This window comes from Chlorocebus sabaeus, chromosome 2, assembly GCF_047675955.1.
Source record: "Chlorocebus sabaeus isolate Y175 chromosome 2, mChlSab1.0.hap1, whole genome shotgun sequence".
NCBI classification, from domain to species: Eukaryota; Metazoa; Chordata; class Mammalia; order Primates; family Cercopithecidae; genus Chlorocebus; species Chlorocebus sabaeus.
In genome coordinates, this window is record NC_132905.1 from 20174598 (window position 1) to 20196795 (window position 22198).

The 22198-nt window shown below is 46.5% G+C and overlaps 1 protein-coding gene across 7 annotated transcripts in view; it reads right to left on the reverse strand.

The window, feature by feature from the left end:
• TOX2 (TOX high mobility group box family member 2) overlaps positions 1-22198 on the reverse strand; it is a 154581-nt gene that overhangs the window by 78149 nt on the left and 54234 nt on the right. For all 7 annotated transcript variants that reach the window (XM_008016777.3, XM_008016836.3, XM_008016770.3 and 4 more), the window contains exon 2: positions 18584-18649. In XM_008016777.3, the coding sequence (XP_008014968.2) occupies positions 18584-18649 (66 nt within the window). The remainder of the gene's footprint in view (positions 1-18583; positions 18650-22198) is intronic.

The window sequence follows — 22198 nt, forward strand, 5'->3', positions numbered from 1 at the left end:
TCAGTTTCCCCACAGAACTGTTACCTGCAAACATACAGCATACTTTACTTTTTAAAAATAATGATTATGGCTGGTTGCGGTGGCTCATGTCTGTAATGCTAGCACTTTGGGAGGCCAAGGCAGGTGGACCATTTGAGGTGAGGAGTTCAAGACCAGCCTGGCCAACATGGCGAAACCCCGTCTCTACTAAAAAACAAAAATTAGCTGGGTATAGTGGTGCACGCTTGTAATCCCAGCTACTCAGGAGGCTGAGGCAAGAGAATTGCTTGAACCTGGGAGGTGAAGGTTGCATTGAGCTGAGATCGCACCACTGCACTCCAGCCTGGACGACAGAGCAAGACTCCAACTCAAAATAATAATAATGATGATTGTTGCCTGTCCCCTTCACTAGGATATAAATTCCACCATTTGGTCACTGATATATTCCAAGGGCCAAGGACAGTACCTTGCACATAGTAGGTCCTCAATAAACATTTACTGAATAAAAGAATGCATGAATGAGTAAGGACTGGAGTGTCTGACTGCTTTGTTCACAGTTTCATCTTAGCGCCTACACCACTGCCCGGCACACAGTAGGTGCTTAGTAAATATGTTTTGGAGTGAATGAACGTCCTAATGGTCTGCTATGGCATTGGGCCCAGTGCTACACCATCTTTCCTGCAAGCTGTAAGAAGTCAGCAAAGGTCTGAAGCAGCCTCCCTGTCAGAGACGCTGTTCAGCATGAAATCATTCTAACTTGGCCCGTCAGGGTCTCCTGGTTCCCAATCCTTATCTTAGCATCTCCCCATGAAGATTTGAGCCCCTACCTCTGACAGGCTATGTGACCCTGGACAAGTCACTGACCCCTTTTCTGGGCCTCAGTTACACCAACTGTAAAAAGGGGCAATTGGATCAAGGGACTTTAAAAATCAAATTCAATTCATGCCTGTGCTCCTTGTGTGCAGGTACCCAGGCACACACAAGGCAGTGCTGATTTTAAAAGCAGCAAAAATGATGAGTAGGCTCTCTAGTTGTTTCTGTCTTAAAATAAGCTTCTGGAAAAATGATGTCTATTTGCAGCTTTTTTTTCTTTCCCATTTCTACCTTCTGAAAACGACAGAAGTAGCATTGCCTAAAAATGTGCCAAGCGCCAGCTGCCCGTGGATGAAGGCACTTAAGTTCTCCAAGAACGGTCCTCATGAGTGCCCTGAGATCCCAGGACACCAGGCTGAGCAGTGAAGTCCTCTAGAGCACACTGCTCCATGGACACTGCCCTGCTCAGACCCTTCAGAGCGGGGGTCCCAGCCTCGGCTTGGTATCCACGGCCTCCTGGACCAAGTCCTGCAACCTTGCCTGATACTAGCCACAGTGAAATCACTGTAGCCCCCAGACACTGCATTCTGTGGTATCACCGTGCCCCTGGGTGTGCTGGCCCTTCTGCTCATGCCATTGTCCTCCCAGGGGACAGTGACAGGACTTCTACACAATACCCTACTGCCTTCCCAGGTGGTAGCACAACAAATGGGGCCCAGTGATCTGGGCAGAATAGAGCAAGGCCTGCTCCTCTTGCAGCCTGGACCCCATGCTCCTGTTACTATGCCCCAAACATCCCATCAGGGGGCTGCCACCCAGAGCTCATCTACTCCCCTAAGATGTAGTGAGCACCCACTCTGAACTAGGCTTGTGCTGCAACCTACAGAGTTACTAGTAAAATTTTTTAAAACATAGCTCAGCCCCCATCCTCACATTGTTCTGACCTGCTTTTCTAAAGCTTTTTTCAAAAAGTAATAGCAGAAACCATTTATATAGCACTTACCATGGGTAGGGGTATCCCTATCCTATGTACTTTTCACACATGAATTTGTTAATCTTCACAACAACTCTATAAGGCAGGTGTTATTATTATACCCATTTCACAGAGGAAAAAACAGAGCCACAGAGATGTGAAACTTGCACAAAGTCACACAACTGGTAAGAAGGGATGGAGCCATGATTCCAACTCAATGGTTCAGCTCAGGGGAACTGAATCCAGCCAACAACCAAAAGACAGAACTTGGAAGTGAATCCCCCTTCAGTCAAGCCATCAGATGAGACCACAGCCCTGACTGTCACATTAAGATCTCCAAGAGGAGATCCAGTGGCGTGATCTCGGCTCACTGTAACTTCCACCTCCCGGATTCAAGTGATTCTCTGGCCTCAACCTCCTGAGTAGCTGGGATTACAGACACATGCCACCACACCCAGCTAATTTTTATATTTTTAGTAGAGATGGAGTTTCTCCATATTGGCCAGGCTGGTCTCGAACTCCTGGCCTCAAGTGATCCACCCATCTGGGCCTCCCAAAGTGCTAGGATTACAGGCATGAGCCACTGTGCCCAGCCCTAATATATGCTGTTTTTAAAATTAAAAAGCCTAGCTCATGAATTGGCACCCTTAACAACCGTGTGATTCTGCTTCTTTATAAACAGAAGGGACTGGGCTCCCACATGTGTCATGCTGAGCTTCCATGTTGATTCTGTCTTCATAGGCAGCTTCTGACTGCCTCCTCTCCCATTCTCTAACTGCTCTTCAGGGTGGGCATGTGCCAGCGCCCCACCAGCTTATGAACCCCCTCAGCATGGGCTCTCCCCTTGCAGTGCTTGGGGAAGGCAAGGTACACTAGGCCAGCACTTCTCAACCTGTAACATGCACACAAATCAAGTAGGGATCTGTTAAAACAAAGATTCTGATTTAGGAGACCCTAAATCAGATTGTGGGTGGGGACTGCGACACTGCATGCCTAACACGCTCCAGGGGATGATGCAGGTCCATGACCACACTGGGGATAGCACGGCCTGAATCATTAAAAGCACTTTGACTCAGACTAACCATGGTTCAAATTCCAGTTCGTCACATGCAGCTGGGAGTCCTTGACCTCTGAGAAGAGGAGAGACTTACTCAAGGTCACACAATAAATTAGAGTTACCTGGAGCCATAACCAAAACCCAGTGTTCTCCGTTCTAGTCCAGAGTCCCCAAACTGCAGTTAAATCCACCCTCCTAAGTTCTGAGTCTGGACACACTTGAGTGTGTGCGTGTATATCCCTGTATGCGCCTACACCCGTGAATGAGTGTGTCAGATGTGCTTGTGAATGTGTCTAAACAGCATCTGTCCCAGTGGGTTTCTGACAGTTGTTCATCACCAGATATTAGCTTCCCAGATACCAACTCCATGTGCCAGGTCCCTGCCCCCACGAAACCCATAGTCTAGAAGGAAAGCAGCCATTAAGCAAATAAACAGAAACTAAAATCTCATTTGTGTGTGCTTGTGCACATGTGAGAGTATCGCTCACACTAGCCCAAGAGCCAGGTGATTTATTATCTCCATTTCACTGCAGAAACTGAGGCAATGAGAGATTAAGTAACTTGCCCAGAAGCACACAGCAATGCTCGACGTGCCTTTCCATACACTGAGCATGCCTACAAGTTGTGTTTGTATTTGCTTGTATTTGTGCATGAATGTGTCTGTATACAAGCATGTGTGTGTCTGTGCCCAGAGAAACTTTTCCATAGGTATCTTTACATGTTCCATTAACAAGATTTTCTGGCACTGCAGCACGGCATCACAAAAACCACACATACACACACGTACACACGCATAGGCCCGTGCTTTAAGATGTTGATGTTTTGATCAGGCGCAGTGGTTCATGCCTGTAATCCCAGAACTTTGGGAAGCCAAGGTGGGCAGATCACAAGATCGAGATCGAGACCATCTTGGCCAACATGGTGAAACCCCGTCTCTACTAAAAATACAAAAATTAGCTGGGTGTAGCAGCGTGTGCCTGTAATCCCAGCTACTCGAGAGGCTGAAGCAGGAGAATTGCTTGAACCCAGGAGGTGGAGGTTGCAGTGGGCCAAGATGGTGATACTGCACTCCAGCCTGGAGACAGAGCAAGACTCAGTCAAAAAAAAAAAAAGAAAAAATGTTGATTTTCAAACATTTCCTACAACTCTGTCCACAGGGAAACAGAAGTGGAAGGCCAAAGCCTGCAGAGCTGAGCAGATCTGGGGAAGCCCGTGCCACCTGCTTCCCTGGGGCAAGCCACAGCCAGAGCAATTTCACAGCTCATCATCCATTATGAGGCTAAAACAATTCCTCCCCTCCCAGGAAGTTAAATACATTGTTCAGGCCGTAAAAGGCTCGTCCATCCATTTTCCCAGTGGGAACATACTACCCTAGTGACTGGATTAACACAAGATACAAATGACCAAACCTGGCTAGGTTCCCTTCCCTGCCCGCCCTGTCTCTAAAATTTGAGATACTTGTAAAAATACAATGCCTTGATCTTTCTTTTCTTATACCTTATTGAGGCATAGAATACAACAGAAAAGTGCACAAATCATAAATGTACAGCTCAGTGAATTGTCATAAAATGAACAGATATGTGTAAACAGCACTCAAAGGAAGGGAGAAAACCTTCCCAGCACCTCTGAAGCCCCTCAAAGTACCTATAGTCACTCCCCACCCCTCTTCCAGGGTAACTGCAATTCACATTCTATCTCCATTGATTAGTTTTGCCTGTTCACATGCAGTATGTAAATGGCATTGTCTAGAAAGTTCTGTCTTGTTGTCTGGTTTCTTTCACTCAACGTGTTTGTGAGACTCATCTGCTTGATGGCATGTGGTTACACATCATTCATTCTCATTGCTGCATAGCATTCCACTGTGTAAGAATATTTCAGAATCATTTATCCAGTCTACTGGTGATGGGCATTTGGATTTTTTCAGTTTTGAGCTTTAATGAAAAACACTCCTATAAACTTTTTTTTTTTTTTTTTTTTTGAGAAAGGGTCTCACTCTGTCACCAAGGCTGGAGTGCAATGGCTTACTGCAGCCTCCATCTCCAGGGCTCAAGTGATCCTCCCAGCTTAGCCTCTCAAGTAGCTGGGACTACAGGTATGTACCACCACACCTGGCTAATTGTTTAGTTTTTTAAAACAGGGGTCTCACTACGTTTGGTCTTGAACTCCTGGGCTCAAGTGATCTTCCCACTTCAGAATTCCAAAGTGCTAGGATTACAGGCATGAGCCACCATGCCTGGCCTCAATATTCTTATGTGCATCTTTTGGTGAACATACGAAGGCATTTGTGGAGTTGAATTACTGAGTCACAGAGACATATGTTCAGCTTTAGACACTGCAAAGTGGCATCTATGGTGGTACCGATTTACACAGCAGTGGGTGAGGGTACCGGTTCCTCCAGATCCTTGTCAACTTTGTCTTTTACATGTTTTCCATTTCGGTAGGAGTACATCATGTTAATAACTTTTAAAGCCGGGCACGGTGGCTCACACCTGTAATCCCAGCACTTTGGGAGGCTGGGGTGGGCAGATCACTTGAGGTCAGGAGTTCGAGACCAGCCTGGCCAACACGGCAAAACCCCGTCTCTACTAAAAATACAAAAATTAGCCAGGCGTGGTGGCACGTGCCTGTAATCCCAGCTACTCGGAAGGCTGAGACGGGACAATCACTTGAAGCCAGGAGGCGGAGGTTGCAGTGAGCCAAAATCTCACCCCTCTGTACTCCAGCCTAGGTGACAGAGTGAGACTCCATCTCAAAAAATACATACATACATACATACATACATACATACATACATACATTTTAAAAGGCTTCCTCGTCCCTTCCCATTATATCTTTCCCGTTGCAATCGCCAACAATGGTTTATGAAGGCTAGTGGCAACAATAAAACTACAACTGCTCAGTTTACACACGGCACAAGTGTAACCACTAGCCACAAACTTCCCACCCTTGAGGGCCATCCCAGCAGTCAATAGCCAAAGGTCATATCGTGCTAACTTTTAAAGCCTTTGGGCAGTTACGAAGAACTTCACTGAAGGTTTTCTTCAGGGGACTTATAAGAGGAAGATCCCACCTCCCAATGCACAGCAACCTTCCTCAGAGCCCTCCTTCCCCATCTCTCTCTCCAAAGGCAACAGTCACTCTCATGGCCCGTTCATCCTTCCCCAGCCGGACCCACACTCCTCTTAAAGCCATGCACCCCAGCTCCTCAGTCTGCTCTCAGCACCCTCCCAACTATGAGCTCAGCATCACTGGGTGGCTGTCGGCACAGGCCCTGCTACCTCACAAGCAGATGCATCCTCTAAGGCCTGCATCACCGGCCTGACCTGAGGGCTTCCGGGCCTCTACTTGGGGCTGATTATGTACCTGTCCCATTTTACCTTACTGAAAATAATATTTTCCATCTATAAAATGGGTATTTTCGTAGCACCTCAGGCTCACTACCATTTGCTATATGCCAAGCACTAGAATAACTACTTTGGTATAAACACATCTAATTTACTTCTGCATCACTTTGAGGAACTTCTAAAGACAAAATTGAAGCTCAGAAAACTTGGTTAACCTGTCCAAGCTTCCCCAGCCACGTGTGTCAAGATTATCATTTGAGCCCAATTCTGCCTTCTCATGTCATTACCTTTATAACCCAGCGCCTTATCATCATCCCTAGGGGGCTGAAATGTGACACACAGCCTCCAGCCTCATTGCGGGGCCCTCTCGGCATTGGTGTGACTCAGCCAGGTGGGGAAGGCCAGTCTCTGACCTCTGGGGCAGACCATTGTCCCTCCTGGGTGCTCGGTCGGTGGGTGAAGGGGGCTGAGCCCGTGGCTGTAAGTCAACCTGGAAGGTCCCTCAGAGATATTCATCCAATCACCATTCACAGATGCGAAAACCAGAGCCCAGAGAGGACAAATGACCAGTCTGAGGGGACACAGGGAGAGCAGCCAGACCCGGGATCCTGACCCTCCAGAAGATAAGAACCCAGTCCCATTCTGAGGAAGTCCCCACGCCTGGCTTCATTTCCACTGCTTGGTCACGGGTGAGCTCACATGCAGCAATGAACAATATATAAAATCTTTGTTCTCTGACCCTGCCCAGCAAAAACCCAGGTCCTACAGGGGATGCTAAGTTCGAGGTGACTGGGAGGCGGGAAGAGTGCTGTTTTTAAGAAAATCCTTGAAATCACGTGTCCACCCCACTGCTATCCCCTCCCCCAAGCCCCTGCACTTCCCACATCATCATCATTGTTTCCATCCCATTTAGAGAGAGTGAACATTTCCTGGGATTCAATTTCTCTCATAATAGTTGGAAGGAAACAAAACTATATGCCATAAACATTCACTGCATTGTATGAAAAATATCTTTATGACAGGGGAGGCACCATAAACGCAGACCAAAGTCCTCCCCACATCCATCCCCCAATGCCTCCATGCCTGTGCCCTCGAATATTTAAACATCTCACAGGCAGGAATCAAGAGCTTTAAAATAAATACATTTTTAGCCATTGGGATGTAAAATTAAGATTGGTGAGATAAGTACTCACTCCTTCTCGGCAGTTTTCTCTCAATGAAAATAAGAGAAGTTAGGCCATTTTTTCTGAGCATGTGTTTAGGGTTGATGGGGGAGAGCTCATTAGTTCAATCTGACATATACTCAATTCTCTCCATATCCATAGGATAGGCTTTTTCCCCCTCCTTGTATTTTATTCTCCAACTGTGAAGTGATGTTAAATTTCATCGGATGTGAACAAAATCTATGGTCTTGAAATAGTTTCCTTTAAGGCCCCCGGTATTTATTCAGAACTCATGAATCATGTTCTGATAACACAACCATAATTATTTTTAAAGTGTGATGTTTGTGGCTTTAATAGGAAATGCTTGCAAAAGGCCTTTTCTCTTTGATTGTTTGTAATCTTAGCGGTAATCACTGCTGTTACCTTCTCCACACCACAGCGGGCAAAACACAATTTCATTTTAATATGAATCGCGAGCTCTTCACCCAGGTTTTAATTAAAGCAATAAAATCCTTGTCATCTTTGCCCTTTACAATGTACACAGACTCAGAGGCTAGAGTTACTAAGACGGAAATCTTAGATTTCAACAGTAGCAGGAGGGTGGCCTGCCTCCAATACATTTCCTGGGGAGGGTTTTTATTAGTTTCAAAAAGTGTCACCCTCCTCTGACTCTGTGCTGCAGTTTCCTCCTCTGTAAAATGGGACAGCAATAGTGCCTACCTACACAGTTAATATGAGGATGAAATGAGACCAGCCATGGAAAACATTTAGTCCCAGAGCCTGAGCCTAAGGAGGTACAGGGCAAATGTTAATGATCATTGTTATCATCATCATTTAGTGCTGGAAAAAGCAGACCATCTACCCTCATTATTCACATGAGGAAACAGGTTCAGAGTGATACCAGCACAGGCGAAGGACTAACAGTGGGGTGGAACCTCGAACTCAGAGCTCCTGATTCTTTTTCCCATTCTGGGCATCTGACACTGCCCCCTGCTGGAAGGAGGCTGTGACTTCGAGGCCGCAAGGACCTCAGTGCTCAGGCAACGGCAGGTCTGAGCTCTCCTCTACAGGCTCACCAGCTCCTTGTCTTCTGGCCTCCTGATGGTACCATCTCCCCACCCTAGGTCTATGCTTGATCCAAGTGGTGAGAGAAACAGACCAGGCAACCTTGGGGATCTGTGAAGAAAGGTTGCTGCACAAACATATGGTGGTGCTGGAACCAAGAGCAAGAATCACGAATTCCAAGTTCTTGTGTGTCTGTTACATGCAGGTGTGGTGCAAGGCACTGAGAAGCCTCATTCTGTAGCATGAGGATGTTGGCCTGTATGACATGATGGCTGCACTCCAGCACACATTCTGCTGGAGCATCGGGAAGGGATGCTACAGGAGCAGAGGGGCCAGGGGACACACTGGGTGCTGCCCATGCCCTATGAGGCTCACAGCCAGCAGGTTCACATTTGGTGGCACACACTGTACCCCAGAGACCTGAGGGCACCCCAGGGAGCACCTCATGTGTAAATCCCCAGAATCTTCATGTTCAACTGTGCAGTGTCATTCCCCTTGCAAACAGCTCTGTAGCCACTGGGATTCTCACCCTAGGAACAAAGTACCCTATTCCCAGCCTTGCCTTAGAACACGTCTTTTGCTTGCCTCCTGCCTCAACAGGAATTTCAGAGGAATTGACATCCTTCTCCCTCTCCACTGCCCCATCCATTCAGACCCCTGCTGACTGTCCCTATAAATCCCACCACACCCAGTCCCATCAGCATCCAGCCCCTCATTCTTCCAGTCTTCAGTTCTGGGTACCACCTTCCCATCCACCCCACCCCTGCATCCTTCCAGAACCCTTCAGTTCAGCCACCATGCTGTGCTCAGCTTTGGGTTCCTCGCCTCCTAGGACCTTCCCCACCATGCAGCTCCCTGCTCCCAAGGCACACCAGGCCCCTGCCAATGCCATGGCCTGCTCACTTCCAAAATCACCAGCCAGCTTCCCACTCTGAATAGGGTGTCCTTGCCATCCAGCTGCTTCCCAGTAGCTCTTCCGCTGCACTGGACCCTGGGCCCCCCGTCTTGTCTCTATACGCAGCTTAGATTCCCTGATCCTTTATGACAGTCTCTTTTTAGCAAAAAAGCTGTTGTGTCCTTCTGACGCACCTGCCTGGCAGACCTCTTGCCGTGGATTAACCCACCCATCTCTCCCACAGCACCAGCACCAGGAGCTCACTCTCCCATGCCCTACAGCAAATACCCCAGACCTCCCCACCACCTCTCACCCGCAGTCCCCTGGCTCTTGGCCCACCAACTCTCTGAGAAGACTGATACTTTCAGGTGCAGACACCCTTTGCTCCCAGCCAACCCACCTACAAAGCCACACTCCTTTTCTCTGCTGTCCTCCACACCCAGCACTCCCAGCTAAGGCCAGAGCCGCCACCTCAGGATCCAGATCCTCCCACTTTCTCTGAAATCTGAAAGCATCCCTTAGCCTTTCCCCCTCCTAAACCTAGAGCTTCATCCTCTCTCCTGACACCTTCTATTGATGACTAAATATTCTAAAGGCCTTTCTTTAAAAAAACAACAACAAAAAAAGTTTCTTCTATGGAATCCTCATCTCATTGAGCTCGGCCCTGGCCATTGTCCTGCACAGCTAAACTTCTCATACAAGTTGTCTATATTTACTGTTTACATGTCCTCACCTCACACTTCTCAATCTGCCCATGGGACCTGCACAACGACCCTGCACATGAAAACTGCTTATACTGAAGCCCAGAGTAACTTCCCTTTTGCTAAGATGATTGGACACATTTCAACTTTCATCTCAACCAATCCCTCAGAAGTGTTTGAGCTAACTGACTCTCTCCTTCTTTTTATTTAAATTTTATTTAACTTTCTAAAGTTATAATAAATTCCCATGGTTTAAAACTCCCTAAACATAAAAAGATACAGTGAAAAGTATTCTTTCTATCCCTGCCCAGCACCTGCACAGTTCCCATACCACACACACATGCATGGAGGTACATGCATATACAATATGCAAAGCCACTACTAGCTTCCATATATCTTTCCAAGGTTATTTAATCAAATGCAAGCACATAGAAATATACATTCTTATCACCTTTTTGTATAAATGGTGGCACACTGTACTTACTGTTTTACATCTTTTTTAGTAAAGCAATATCAAAATGAATAGTCTTGAATACATCATTTATCATATGTACAGATATATCTGTAGGGCATATTTCCAAAAAAAGAATTGCTGGGTTAAAGGTCAATGTGTAATTTTTATAGATGTTGTCAATTTACCGTGCCCACAACAATGTATAAAAGTACCTGTTTCCCCATAAGAACTCCAATCGAGTGTGTTATCAAACCTCTGGATTTTGGTCAATCCAATTGGTAAAAAATGGCTCTCTTATGATTTATCTCATGAATGATTCTTAGCACGTTTCACTTACTTAAGAGCCACTTGTATTTCTTTTTCTGTAAACTATTGGTTCATATCTCCTTCCTTTTTTTCTACCAGGGTTTTGAACTGATCTCTAGCAACTTTTTATGTATAAGGGTGATTAGTTCTTCAACTATGGTGTGAGTTGAAAATATTCTTGCCCAACTTTTGTCTACTGACTTTACTTATGCTGGTTTGGCCATACAAAAGTCATATGTTGATTTTATGTTAATTTTTATATTTATATTAATTTAGTTTTATGTTAATTTATGGTCCAATTTTGAGTCTTTTCTTCTGAGGCTTTGAATAGTAGAAATGCCTTCCCCACACCAAAGCTGTAAAGTATACCTTAAGGTTTGTTTTGCTGGTGCCTTTACGGTTCCCTTGAGTATATTTAAATGTTTGATTTAACATTTATCAAATCATTTTTTATTTTTAATTTTTGTGTGGACACAGATGTACATATTTATAGAGTACATGAGACATTTTGATACAGGCATGCAATAATAATTACATCATGGAGAACAGGGTATCCATCCCCTCAAGCATTTATCCTTGTGTTACTAACAACCCAATTATACTCTTTTAGTTATTTTAAAATATGCAATTATTGACTATAGTTACTTTGTTGTACTATCAAATATTAAATCTTATTCATTCTTTCTATTTTGTACACAGTAATCATCCCCATGTCCCTCTCTGCCCCACTACCCTTCCCAGCCTCTGGTAACCATCCTTCTACTCTTTTATCTCCATGGGTTGTCTTCATTTTTAGACTCCACAAATAAGTGAGAACATGCAATGTTTATCTTTCTGTGTCTGGCTTATTTCACTTAACATGATGATCTCTAGTTCCATCCATGTTGTTGCAAATAAACAGGATCTCATTCTCTGTTTATGGCTGAATAGTACTCCATTGTGTACAAATACCACATTCTCTTTATCCATTCATCTGTTGATGGACACTTAGGTTTCTTCCAAGTCTTGACTGTTGTGAACAGTGCTACAACAAACATGGGAGTGCCGACATCTTCAATATACTGATTTCCTTTCTTCGGGGTATATACCCAGCAGTCAGATTGCTGGATCATATGGTAGCTCTATTTTTAGTTTTTTGAGGAACCTCCAAACTGTTCTCCACAGTAGTTGTACAATTTTACATTCCCACCAACAGTGTACGAGGGTTCCCTTTTCTCCATATCCTCACCAGCATTTGTTACTGCCTGTCTTTTGAATATAAGCCATTTTAACTGAGACAAGATCATATTTCATTGAGTTTTGATTTGCATTTCTCTGACGATCAGTGACATTGAGCAACTTTTCATGTGCCTGTTTGCCCATTTTTAATTGGATTATGATATTTTTTTTCCTATAGAGTCATTTGAGCTCCTTATATATTCTGATTGTTAATCTCATCAGGTAGATTGCAAATATTTTCTCCCATTCTGTGGGCTGTCTCTTCACTTTGTTGATTGTTTCCTTTGCTGTACAGAAGCCTTTTAACTTGATGTGATCTCATTATCAAGGAACTGTGGATCCGACATCCTTTTCCCTTAGATCCCTTCTCTTTTTCTTGAATTACTCTGCCCTTGGTTTCTAAGACTCCAAGTTCTCCTCCTACTTCTCAAACCACTCCTTCTTAATCTAATTCACAGTCTTCTCCTCCTCCTCTACTTTGCCTTCAAATGTTGGAGCTCAACATCTCAGAGTCATTGGTCCTCTGCTCTTCTCCTTCTTCCCTCTCTCTCCATAAATCTTCACTCCCAAGGTTTTGACATCATGGGCTGAAGATTTCCAAATTTACTACTCTCATGAGCTCCAGATTTGTACCATCATCTACCTACTTGAACATCTCCATGTGGATGAGCATCTCAAATGTAACACATCCAAGTCTGGCATCATCAAACCTGCATCTCCCAAGGGTTTCCCCAGCTCAGAAAATGGTACCACCATGCCTGAAAATGGGCTCTTGGTAGAAGCCTAGGAGTCATCATTTTCCCCTCCATTTCTCTCTCCCTCTATGTCTATCACTGTCAAGACCCACCAACTTTATCTCCAATGCATCTACTTCTTTCCAACCCCTCTGCTACAGTCTAGAGATCTTGATCCTTCACTTGGCCTATTACCACACCCTCCCACTTGGTCTCCCTGTATTCATTCTTGTCATTGAGAGCTTTTAATACTGCAAATCTGATATCATTCATGACATTCAGTCTGACTCTAACACACACACACGCACACACACACACACAAAGTTCTTTCAATAATTCCTGTAAAAATGTGAGCTCTTTGGCAGAAGTGGTATTTAGAGCCAAGAGAATGGAAAACTCCACACACAGCCAGGAAGGCTGTGATGAGGAGGTGACATTTGTAGTGCCCCTGAAGGAACAAATAGGCATTTGTTGGTTGAAAACCACTAGGGGATTCCCATCAGAGGAAACAATGCATACAAAAACACCAAGTTGTAAATGAGTGCAAGAGGTGACCAGAGGTTCTTGTGTGACCAAAGCATTATATATGGTAATAAAAACAAGTCATAGCTAGTTTTTCCGAACTCTGGTGCTTTACATACTCTCAATTTAGCTTCCTCTGAAGTACGGCCTGAGATGGGGATGCCTGTGAAAATGACTTGAAGAGGGCTCTCAGAAGAAGGAAGGGAGGCAGGACACGACAGGGGAGGAGCTGAGTAAGGATTTGGCCTCAGCTGGAGTCTGGCTGGATTAGCTGGAGCCCATGAGGAGTTGTAGAGTTGGTCACTCCTTGAGATAAGGATGTTGGTTTCTAGACCTCCCCTTCTATCCTCTCCTGGGTTCACAGTTCCAATTTTCCAAAGAAGGAGTAGCTGTGAATAGTTAGCAGCCAACACTCACAGCAGCTGAATGATAAGCGGGACTCTGGGGAGGCAGCAAGAGAATCCACAACACACACACACATACCTCATTTACTTCTCATGACACTCTAGGAGGCAGGCGCTACTCCTCCCATTTGATAGGAAGCTGCTATCACATGCATAAGGAAATCTGGCTCATGCTGAGGCATGGAGGAGCTCGAATTTGAATCCAGGTCTGCTGAGTCCCAAGTCCACTACTCCCTTTCCTCCTCACCTCATCCCAGGAAGGAGACTCTTTCTGGGTCACATAATCAGGAAATACCCACTCCTGTAAATCCTGGACAGAGTCTGCTCTCAACAGGAAAGAACTGACCTCTACCAGGTCCTCTACCCGCCTGGAGCTGCTGATGGGGACACAGCCGTATCTGAGAATTATACCTCATTCTCAGGCCACCCTGGCAAGTCTGGTACAAAAGTAACCCAAGGTCCAAGGAGGGAGAGGGAGTGTGATCATTTGTAAAAGCTAAAGCAGCTATGCGAAAATTTCTGTGGAGACTTGCAAAAACCAAACAATGGAGCATGCATTTGCAGAAAAAACTTCAAGCCCATAGAGCTGCTGTGAAAGTTCTCAAAAAGGGACACAGTCAGCTAATACATACCCTAGGGGAGCCTCTGTCTCAGCTGCGGTTTCTAAGTAAAGAAGATGGTATTTCAGGAGAAGTGTTACATTAAAGAGCAGGTTTGTACTATGATTTGAATGTTCTGAGCCAGGCATAGTGACTCATACCTATAATCCCACCACTTTGGGAGGCCAAGATGGGCAGATCACTTACGGTCAGGAGTTCAAGACCAGCCTGGCCAACATGGTGAAACCTTGTCTTAAAAATACAAAAAAAAAAAAAAAAAAAATCAGCTGGGTGTAGTCATGGGCACTTGTAACCCCAGCTACTTGGGAGGCTGAGGCAGGAGAATCACCTGAACCCAGGAGGTGGAGGTTGCAGTGAGCCAAATCTGGCCACTGCACTCCAGCCTGGGCGATAGTGAGACTCTGTCTCAAAAAAAAAAAAAAAAAGATTGGATGTTCTGGAAGCAAATGTTTTCCAGAAATGGTTTCCCACTGATATTCAGAGCCTTGCATATAACAGGTGCCCAATAAACATTTGCTGATTGGGTGAACCTTGTATTCAACTGTATTTACAAAAAATATTTTATGCCATTTAGAGTGTTTATCCTCTGAATCCTCTAGTGGCTGTGAGAGCTTCATTTTACCCAAATGTTGATGTCAATCATTAATCCAGTAGGGTTGGGACAATACAATTTCTGCAGTTGATGAGACAATACATTGTGAAAGGGTGTTTGTGTGCGTGTGTGCGTGTGTGTATGTGTGTGTGTCGTGCATTTAAGAAGCACTCCAGGGAAAAGAGAAAGGAAATATATAGGACTTTCATCATTAAAGACTAGAAGCCAGTAGGGTCCCACTGAGCTGTAGGGAGCTATTGGTACCAGAAAAGTCTACTTTTCAATAAAATCAGCATGAATCATATCCCATATGTTTCCTACATGTGGTAGTTTGTAAAAAGGCCACAATACTTTGCAGCCTTTCCCACCAAGAGGTAGAGGCTATTTCCCCATTCCTTGATTCAAGGCTGGTCCTGTGACTGGCTTTGGCCAACAGAATGTGTTGGAAGTAGATGTGTGTTTATTTCAAGCCTGGACCTCAAGAAATCTTGCAACTTCTGCTCTTGCTGCTCTGGGAACCCTTCTCCTATCATGTGAACAACCTGGAGCTAGCCTGCTGGAGGCGGAGAGACCATGTGGAGCACAGGTGACCCTCCCAAACCAACCGGCCCATCTGGCAGCGTATTGCTGCTGCTAAAGTGATCCTAGGCAACGCCAGAAGAACCACACAACTGAACTCAGCTAAACTGCCGACCCACCGAATCATTAACTAGATAAACATTTGTTGTTTTAAGCCACTAAGTTTTGAGGTGTTTGTTATGCAGCAAAAACTAACAGATACACTATAAGAAATCTAACTGCAATTGCAAATTTGTTCACATTAAGATTGGCTTATGCCACTGGCTAGACTTAATTAATCTCAGAGAATTTTGATATCTTCTTCATAAAGTCCTAAGTTAGGGAGACCCTCTGGGTCACGGCATAAAAGATTTAGAAGGACCCTTAGGAAGTCCAACCACCTTGTTCCACTGTTAGGAACACTGAAGTTCAGAGGAGAGCAGGGGCTACCATCACTCATTACACAAATATTTTCTGAGTGCTCTTGGTGTTCCAGACACTATGCCCCACTGGGATACATAGCATTGGACCAGAGAGACCAGATCCTTTCCCCATGGTGGTCAGTTTAGGGTGGAAATCAGGCATTAACTAAATCATCACAAGATAAGTAGACCACAGTGACAAACATCATAAATTAAAAAGACCTGGTGCCATTTTAATGAGAATCATGGAAAGGGGACCTCATGTGGGTTTGGCAGTCACAAAGAGCTCTCTGTAGAAGTGGCATTTAGGCTGAGGCAAGTCAGTGGACAAGGCAAGGGAAGCTTGTGGAGCTCTGAGTCTGAGCTTCACAAGTTCGAATGCCAGCTCTAGTGCTCCCTGGCTGAGTCACCTTGATTGAATCAGCCAGCATCCTGGATCTTCAGTTGCATTATCTATAAAATTGACTGAACAATAATGACTACTCATTCTCGAGGCTGTTGTGAAGATTAGCTGAAATAACCATTGAGAAAAAGGTTTTGCAAGCTGCAAAGCGTTGGGGGGAATTGTTGAGGATATGACTTTTAATGGTTTGGGGAGGGTGACATTTATTTGTACCAAGTTTCCTCTCCAAAGTACTGTGCTCCCATCTGCCCAGACCTAGAGCAGACACACAGCTCCACTGAGTCCCACTTTTCCTTCTTGGTGGAAGGACATTGCCAATGCTTTCCAGAAGGTTCCAGAACAGAATTCACCATAATATAGTTCTGAAAACCAAGGCTCAATATGTTAACAAAAATACTATCTAAACATTGTGAAAAGGCTCAGATGAGATGCCAGGGCTAACTCTGGTCTGCTGAGATGACATTTCAGTTATGTACAATTATGTACAATTAAATGACATCAGTGGATTCTTCCAAAATAACCACTTTCAGGGCCTGGAGTCTTGCCCACCAGTCTCGCATGTTGGTGCATGTCAATGCAATATAAAGGCAGCTTTGCAGCAGCAGCATGATGCTCACACAGGGGCAGGCCAGAGAGGGGCATGGTATGGTGGCTTTGGCATGAGCGATTCTGCAGTGGCAGGGGAGGGGGCACAGCACCCTGCAGCAGAGCTTCCATGCCCCACTAAGACTACAGTATCTTCCTCACTAGTAGTGCCCCCTAGGGCCACGGGCCCTTGTCTTACTCGTCTATGGCCTCCATGGGACCTGTCACAGAATAGGGACATAAATATTTGTGAGTTAATAGGCTTCTACTGCCCCAGCTGGAAAATATGTGCCGGGCCTGATGGCTGAGGGGCCACCCAACTTGGACTGCCATAGCCCCGACAATGGTAGAGACAGAGGGTGAGGTCAGCTCCAGGACTGGGGTTACCCTCCCATTTCCCAAGTTTCTCAGCAACTATAACCCTCCTTGGCTCTCCAATCAGTGTCCTGAGCTGGTCCCACCCAGCAAGCACCACTGCCTTAAGGAACCATCCTCCACGATGCCATGCCTGCAATGAGAACACTCCCTGGTATCACATTCTGCCATTGAGGACCCTCCCTGCGGCCCCCGCCTGCAGTGAGGACCCTCCCTGGGGCCCCCGCCTGCAGTGAGGACCCTCCCTGGGGCTCCCGCCTGCACTGAGGACCCTCCCTGGGGCTCCTGCCTACAGTGAGGACCCTCCCTGGGGCTCCAGCCTATACTGAGGACCCTCCCTGGGGCTCCAGCCTACGCTGAGGACCCTCCCTGGGGCTCCTACTTGCACTGAGGACCCTCCCTGGGGCTCCTGCCTGCACTGAGGACCCTCCCTGGGGCTCCTGCCTACAGTGAGGACCCTCCCTGGGGCCCCAGTCTGCACTGAGGACCCTCCCTGGGGCCCAGCCTACAGTGAGGACCGTCCCTGGGGCTCCTGCCTGCACTGAGGACCCTCCCTGGGGCTCCTGCCTGCAGTGAGGACCCTCCCTGGGGCCCCAGTCTGCAGTGAGGACCCTCCCTGGGGCCCCAGTCTGCAGTGAGGACCCTCCCTGGCATCAATCAGATTCTGCAAGGATGACCTTCCCCAGGGTCCTGACCTGTAGTGAGGACCCTCCCTGATCTCAGCCTGCAGTGAGGACCCTCTGTGGCATCACAGTCTATAGTGAGGATGCTCCCAGCTGAGAGAAACATTAATTTTCAGAGACCAGGCTCTCAGTGGAAAATCTGATTCCAACTGGCATCTGTGACCCCCAACGGGCTGGGGTTGGGACAGCCTTGCCCAGGAATGACTCTGCTTCCTTTGCTACCAGCAAGGCCCTCACAGGAAGCCTCTGCTCTCCTCCCTTGTGCCCTGTCCACAACCCTCCCCTGTGGCCTTCAACTCCCAGCGGGCAGGAGAACCACGCATGCCTATGCATGGGTGTGTGCATCCAAACCAGAACATGTCCCCGTGGTTGCTGTGTGGTGGCAGGAGGCAGGCGGCACCAGGGAGCAGCAGGCCCTCAACTCACTGCTGCCGAAAAGCTGCCCCAAGCGTGGGGAGTGTGGGCAATACGTTTCAAGTTTCATCCAGTTCCCAAACCATTTTAAGCCAAGAGTAGCCAGGTAGTTGGTTTACAGAGAACACTATAGTTCCACTTCGATTGTGCCTTTTAAGGATTTGCTATTTGCTATTCTTGATCATTCAGAGAGAGGACAGCAGCAGCCTGTGCTGGCCCCCACTCTGCACCCCCCACTCCACCCAGGAAGAGCTCGGCTCCAGCCAGCCCAAATCTTAAGTTCAGGAAGGATGGGGCACCCACCTGGCTGGTTGACAGGAGCTCGGGGTTTCCGTCACTCATCCCCACGTAGGCACTGTCACCATCAAACTAGAATAGAGAGAGAGGGAGAAGCAGCTCTGATTAAAATGCTCTCAGGAAGGCACCAGGAGAAGCAGTCCGAGGAAGGCAGGACTGAATGCAGAGGACTGTGGGGGCTGCAGAAGCCAAATCAGAGCCCAGGATGCCCAAGGCCCCATTTCAGCAGGGTTACCTCTAGGGTGGAAGGAGCAGCCCCTGTTCCATGGCCCTCAAGTGTTCAGGTTCATGCTGTTAATCACATTTAGAATGAAAATAGGAAAACCTTTCTGCCCTCTATAACTTATCCATAGACACAGCAGGCTGCCTTGTCAGGTGCTGAGCTGCCCATTCTTGGAAGTATGCAAACACCTCCCTTGACCAAAATGATATCAGGTGATCAGCTAAAGTTGATCCCGTGTGCTGGGGGAGGCCAAGAACACCAGAACCTTGGGATCATGACAGCCTTCCCCAGACATGCCCTCCAGGTCCTGCCATCCTGAGTAGTTTTAGCCCATCGCCTATGCCATCCCAGCCCCTAGGGCCACGCCTGGCTACAGGCAGTGAGGACTCTGGTAGAGACCATGTACAGGAACTACATCCTGTGTGCAAAGAAGGTGCTAAGTCTGGATTCAGGAAGATTTCCCTATAAATCTGCCGAAAAATTCAGGAGCAGGTGCAGGGGAAGAGATGTGGGCTCTGGGACCCCGTCTCCCTCTTTGCCCTGAAGTGTGATCTCAAGCTGGTGTCTCAACTTCTGAGATTCCTCATCTGTTAAATGAGGGTGATGCCTGTAGGCCCCTCTTCATAGGATGTTGCACTGTAGGACACTTGACTCAACACATTAACAGGGAGAGCACTTAATTCCAGTTAGTTCCCTTCCTTTGAGCTAGGTGTCTTAGATAGGGTTCCCTAGAAGCAGAGCCTGAGGCAAGGGTTCAGATGCATGTGGTTATTAAGTGCTCCTTAGGAATAACCTGTAAGTGTGGGGGGCAAGCCAGACAGGATTGGGTGCAGCTAAGCAAGGATGTGGTCTTGGCTGAAGACGTCCTTCAGCCTGTTCTGGTGGGGAGCTCTAAGGCATGAATTGTACTGCAGAGTTAGTTCCAACACGAAGCAAGGGGTGGCTGTTGTAGCCCAGGTAAGGAAGTCATCTGCCATGGGCTGCCCTCAGGGGATAACCTTCTAAGCAAGGTGGTCCCCAATTGGCCAAGGACAATTCTTCAGAGAACTATACTTCCTGTGAGCCATTTGTAGGCAGCTCCTGCTCAAGGCGGGTGGGAGATGTCTGTGCTGGTCAGTAAAGGGTTCTGGGTGGGGCACCAATAGCAAACAGCCATTTTATTTTAATTGAACCATTTATTTATTAAGATATATTTACATGGTTCAAAATTCCAAGAGTACAAAAAGCAACACCACCCCACCTCCCAGCCATCCACTGCCCCTCTCCAGAGGCAATGTCTACCAGCTTTTTTATATCCTTTCAAAGACTGTCTACATATACACATTTTAGAGTCATTTATTCTATTCAGACAGCATGCTATACAGCTTTGCACTTTATTTTTCTCTTAGCAACACATCTTAGAAAATGTTTTACATCAGAACATAATTCTTTCTTCTGTATCCAGTATTCCACAGTATGGATATAACACATATATTTAACCAGTTGAGCACATGGGTAGCTTCTAGTCTTCTGCTATCCCAATATTGCTCCCATAAATATTTCTGTGCATCCGTCATTGAGCACGGGTGTGAGTTTATCTGTAGGATTCATTTGTGTAATTGCTGGGTCCAACTGTATGTGCATTTGTAATTTAGACAGACATCACCCAGCTGCCCTCACAGAGGCTGCAGAAATCCACACGCCCACAAACATGTGAAATGTCAGTTTACCCAGCCCCCTTCACTCAGAGCAGCTTTGCTTGACAACTGGCTCAGATGCCAGCCCCAGCCCCTGTGGGCTGAGAGCCCGCCACCCTTCTACCACCACTTTCGATGTCCTCGCCCCGCCTTCCCTTGGTCTTTGTTCCATAGCCCCTATTACCTTCTAGCATTCTCTGTATTCACTATATTCATTGCTTACTGTTAGATTCCTCCTACTAAAATGGAGGCTCCCAGGGATCAGGGATCTTTGTCTATCTGTACCTTGATGCCTCCCAAGCTCCTAGAACAGTGCCTGGCACAGAGAAGGTACTCAATAAATGTTTGTTGAATAAATAAATAAAGCAGCCACTACCACATTCAGATAGCCTCTGACCAGTTCTGACCATCTAGGCTGTTGGGTTGATGGTTACACCAAAGAGCCTCCTCAGCACAGGGACGGGGAGAGCCCCTCAGTGACTGCTGGATGATTAAAAGAAAAGGCTGTTCCATGCCTAGAGTTTGGGCACTGACCCCGAACGCAGGACTCCATCCAGCACACTGCACCCAGAACTCATGCTGCAAGACCCTGCTTAGAGGCTACCTCCTCCAGGAAGCCTGCCATGCTCTCACCTCCTCTGGCTGTTCCTCTTACAACATAGACTGTCTCCACATTTGTCATTTGTCCTAGAGTGGAAGCAACATGGAGGCTGGAACTGTGTCCTGGTCATCTCCAAATCTCCCAGAGCCTGGCATTAGGGATGGGGCTATAAATTAGGCAGGGTAGGGGCGCTTTCAGCAAAAGCTCCTGGGTACTTGACTTGATGTGTGACCATGGCCATTGGTCATTTTGACAAAAGTAAAACTTTTTGAAAACCACACGTAACTTATAAGTAGACCCTAATAGAAAGTATAATGGGAGATGGAGGAACATTAAGTTTAATGAAGTGTTTGAAACATTTTATAAAGCAATAGTAATCGAACAGTATGGTATAGGAATATACATAAGAAACAGAGGGAAAGATGTCCAAAAAAACCTTTGAATGGTCACCATTTATTAAATGCTGGTGAGAACAGAGCCACCGCAAGGCAGGGGTCAGCATCTGCTTCATTCCCCAATATGCGCAGTAGACAATCAATAAATATTTGGTGACTGAATATTCCTGGCACTGAGCAAAATGCTTTACATAAAAGACCTCATTTAATCCTCACAACAACCCAATGAAGAAAGTATTCTTTTCCCTGCTAAAACCAAGGAAATGGGTAGAGAGAGGATAAGTAGTTGTCCAAGATCACACAGCTGGGGAGGGATGGGATTTAAGAGTCCCTTGTTGGATTTTTTCTGCTTGGACTCTCCAACTAGCAGAAAGTGCATTTACAGCAGGGACCCATGCTTTTCTAGATCCTACTATATAATCAATAGTCTGCCTTGGACCTGGCACATAACAGGTGCTTGATAAGTGTGTTAGAGGTTCAGGAGAGGGAGGAATTATCCAGAGAGAGCAGTGGGAATGGCACTGGAGATGGAGGGCAAGGGGGCCTGGTCTTTGATGCGAGTGTGTCAGGGGCAGGCAAGAGGGTGGGCAGTGGATTCCCATGAGGTCACCAGAGACTGTCTTATTCATTCACTCCTTGATTCAACCAATGTCTAGGAAAGAGCTGCCACTTGCTGGAGTAGAGCTTGCTTCTGGCTTTCAAGGAGCACTTGAGAAGTTGGCAGAG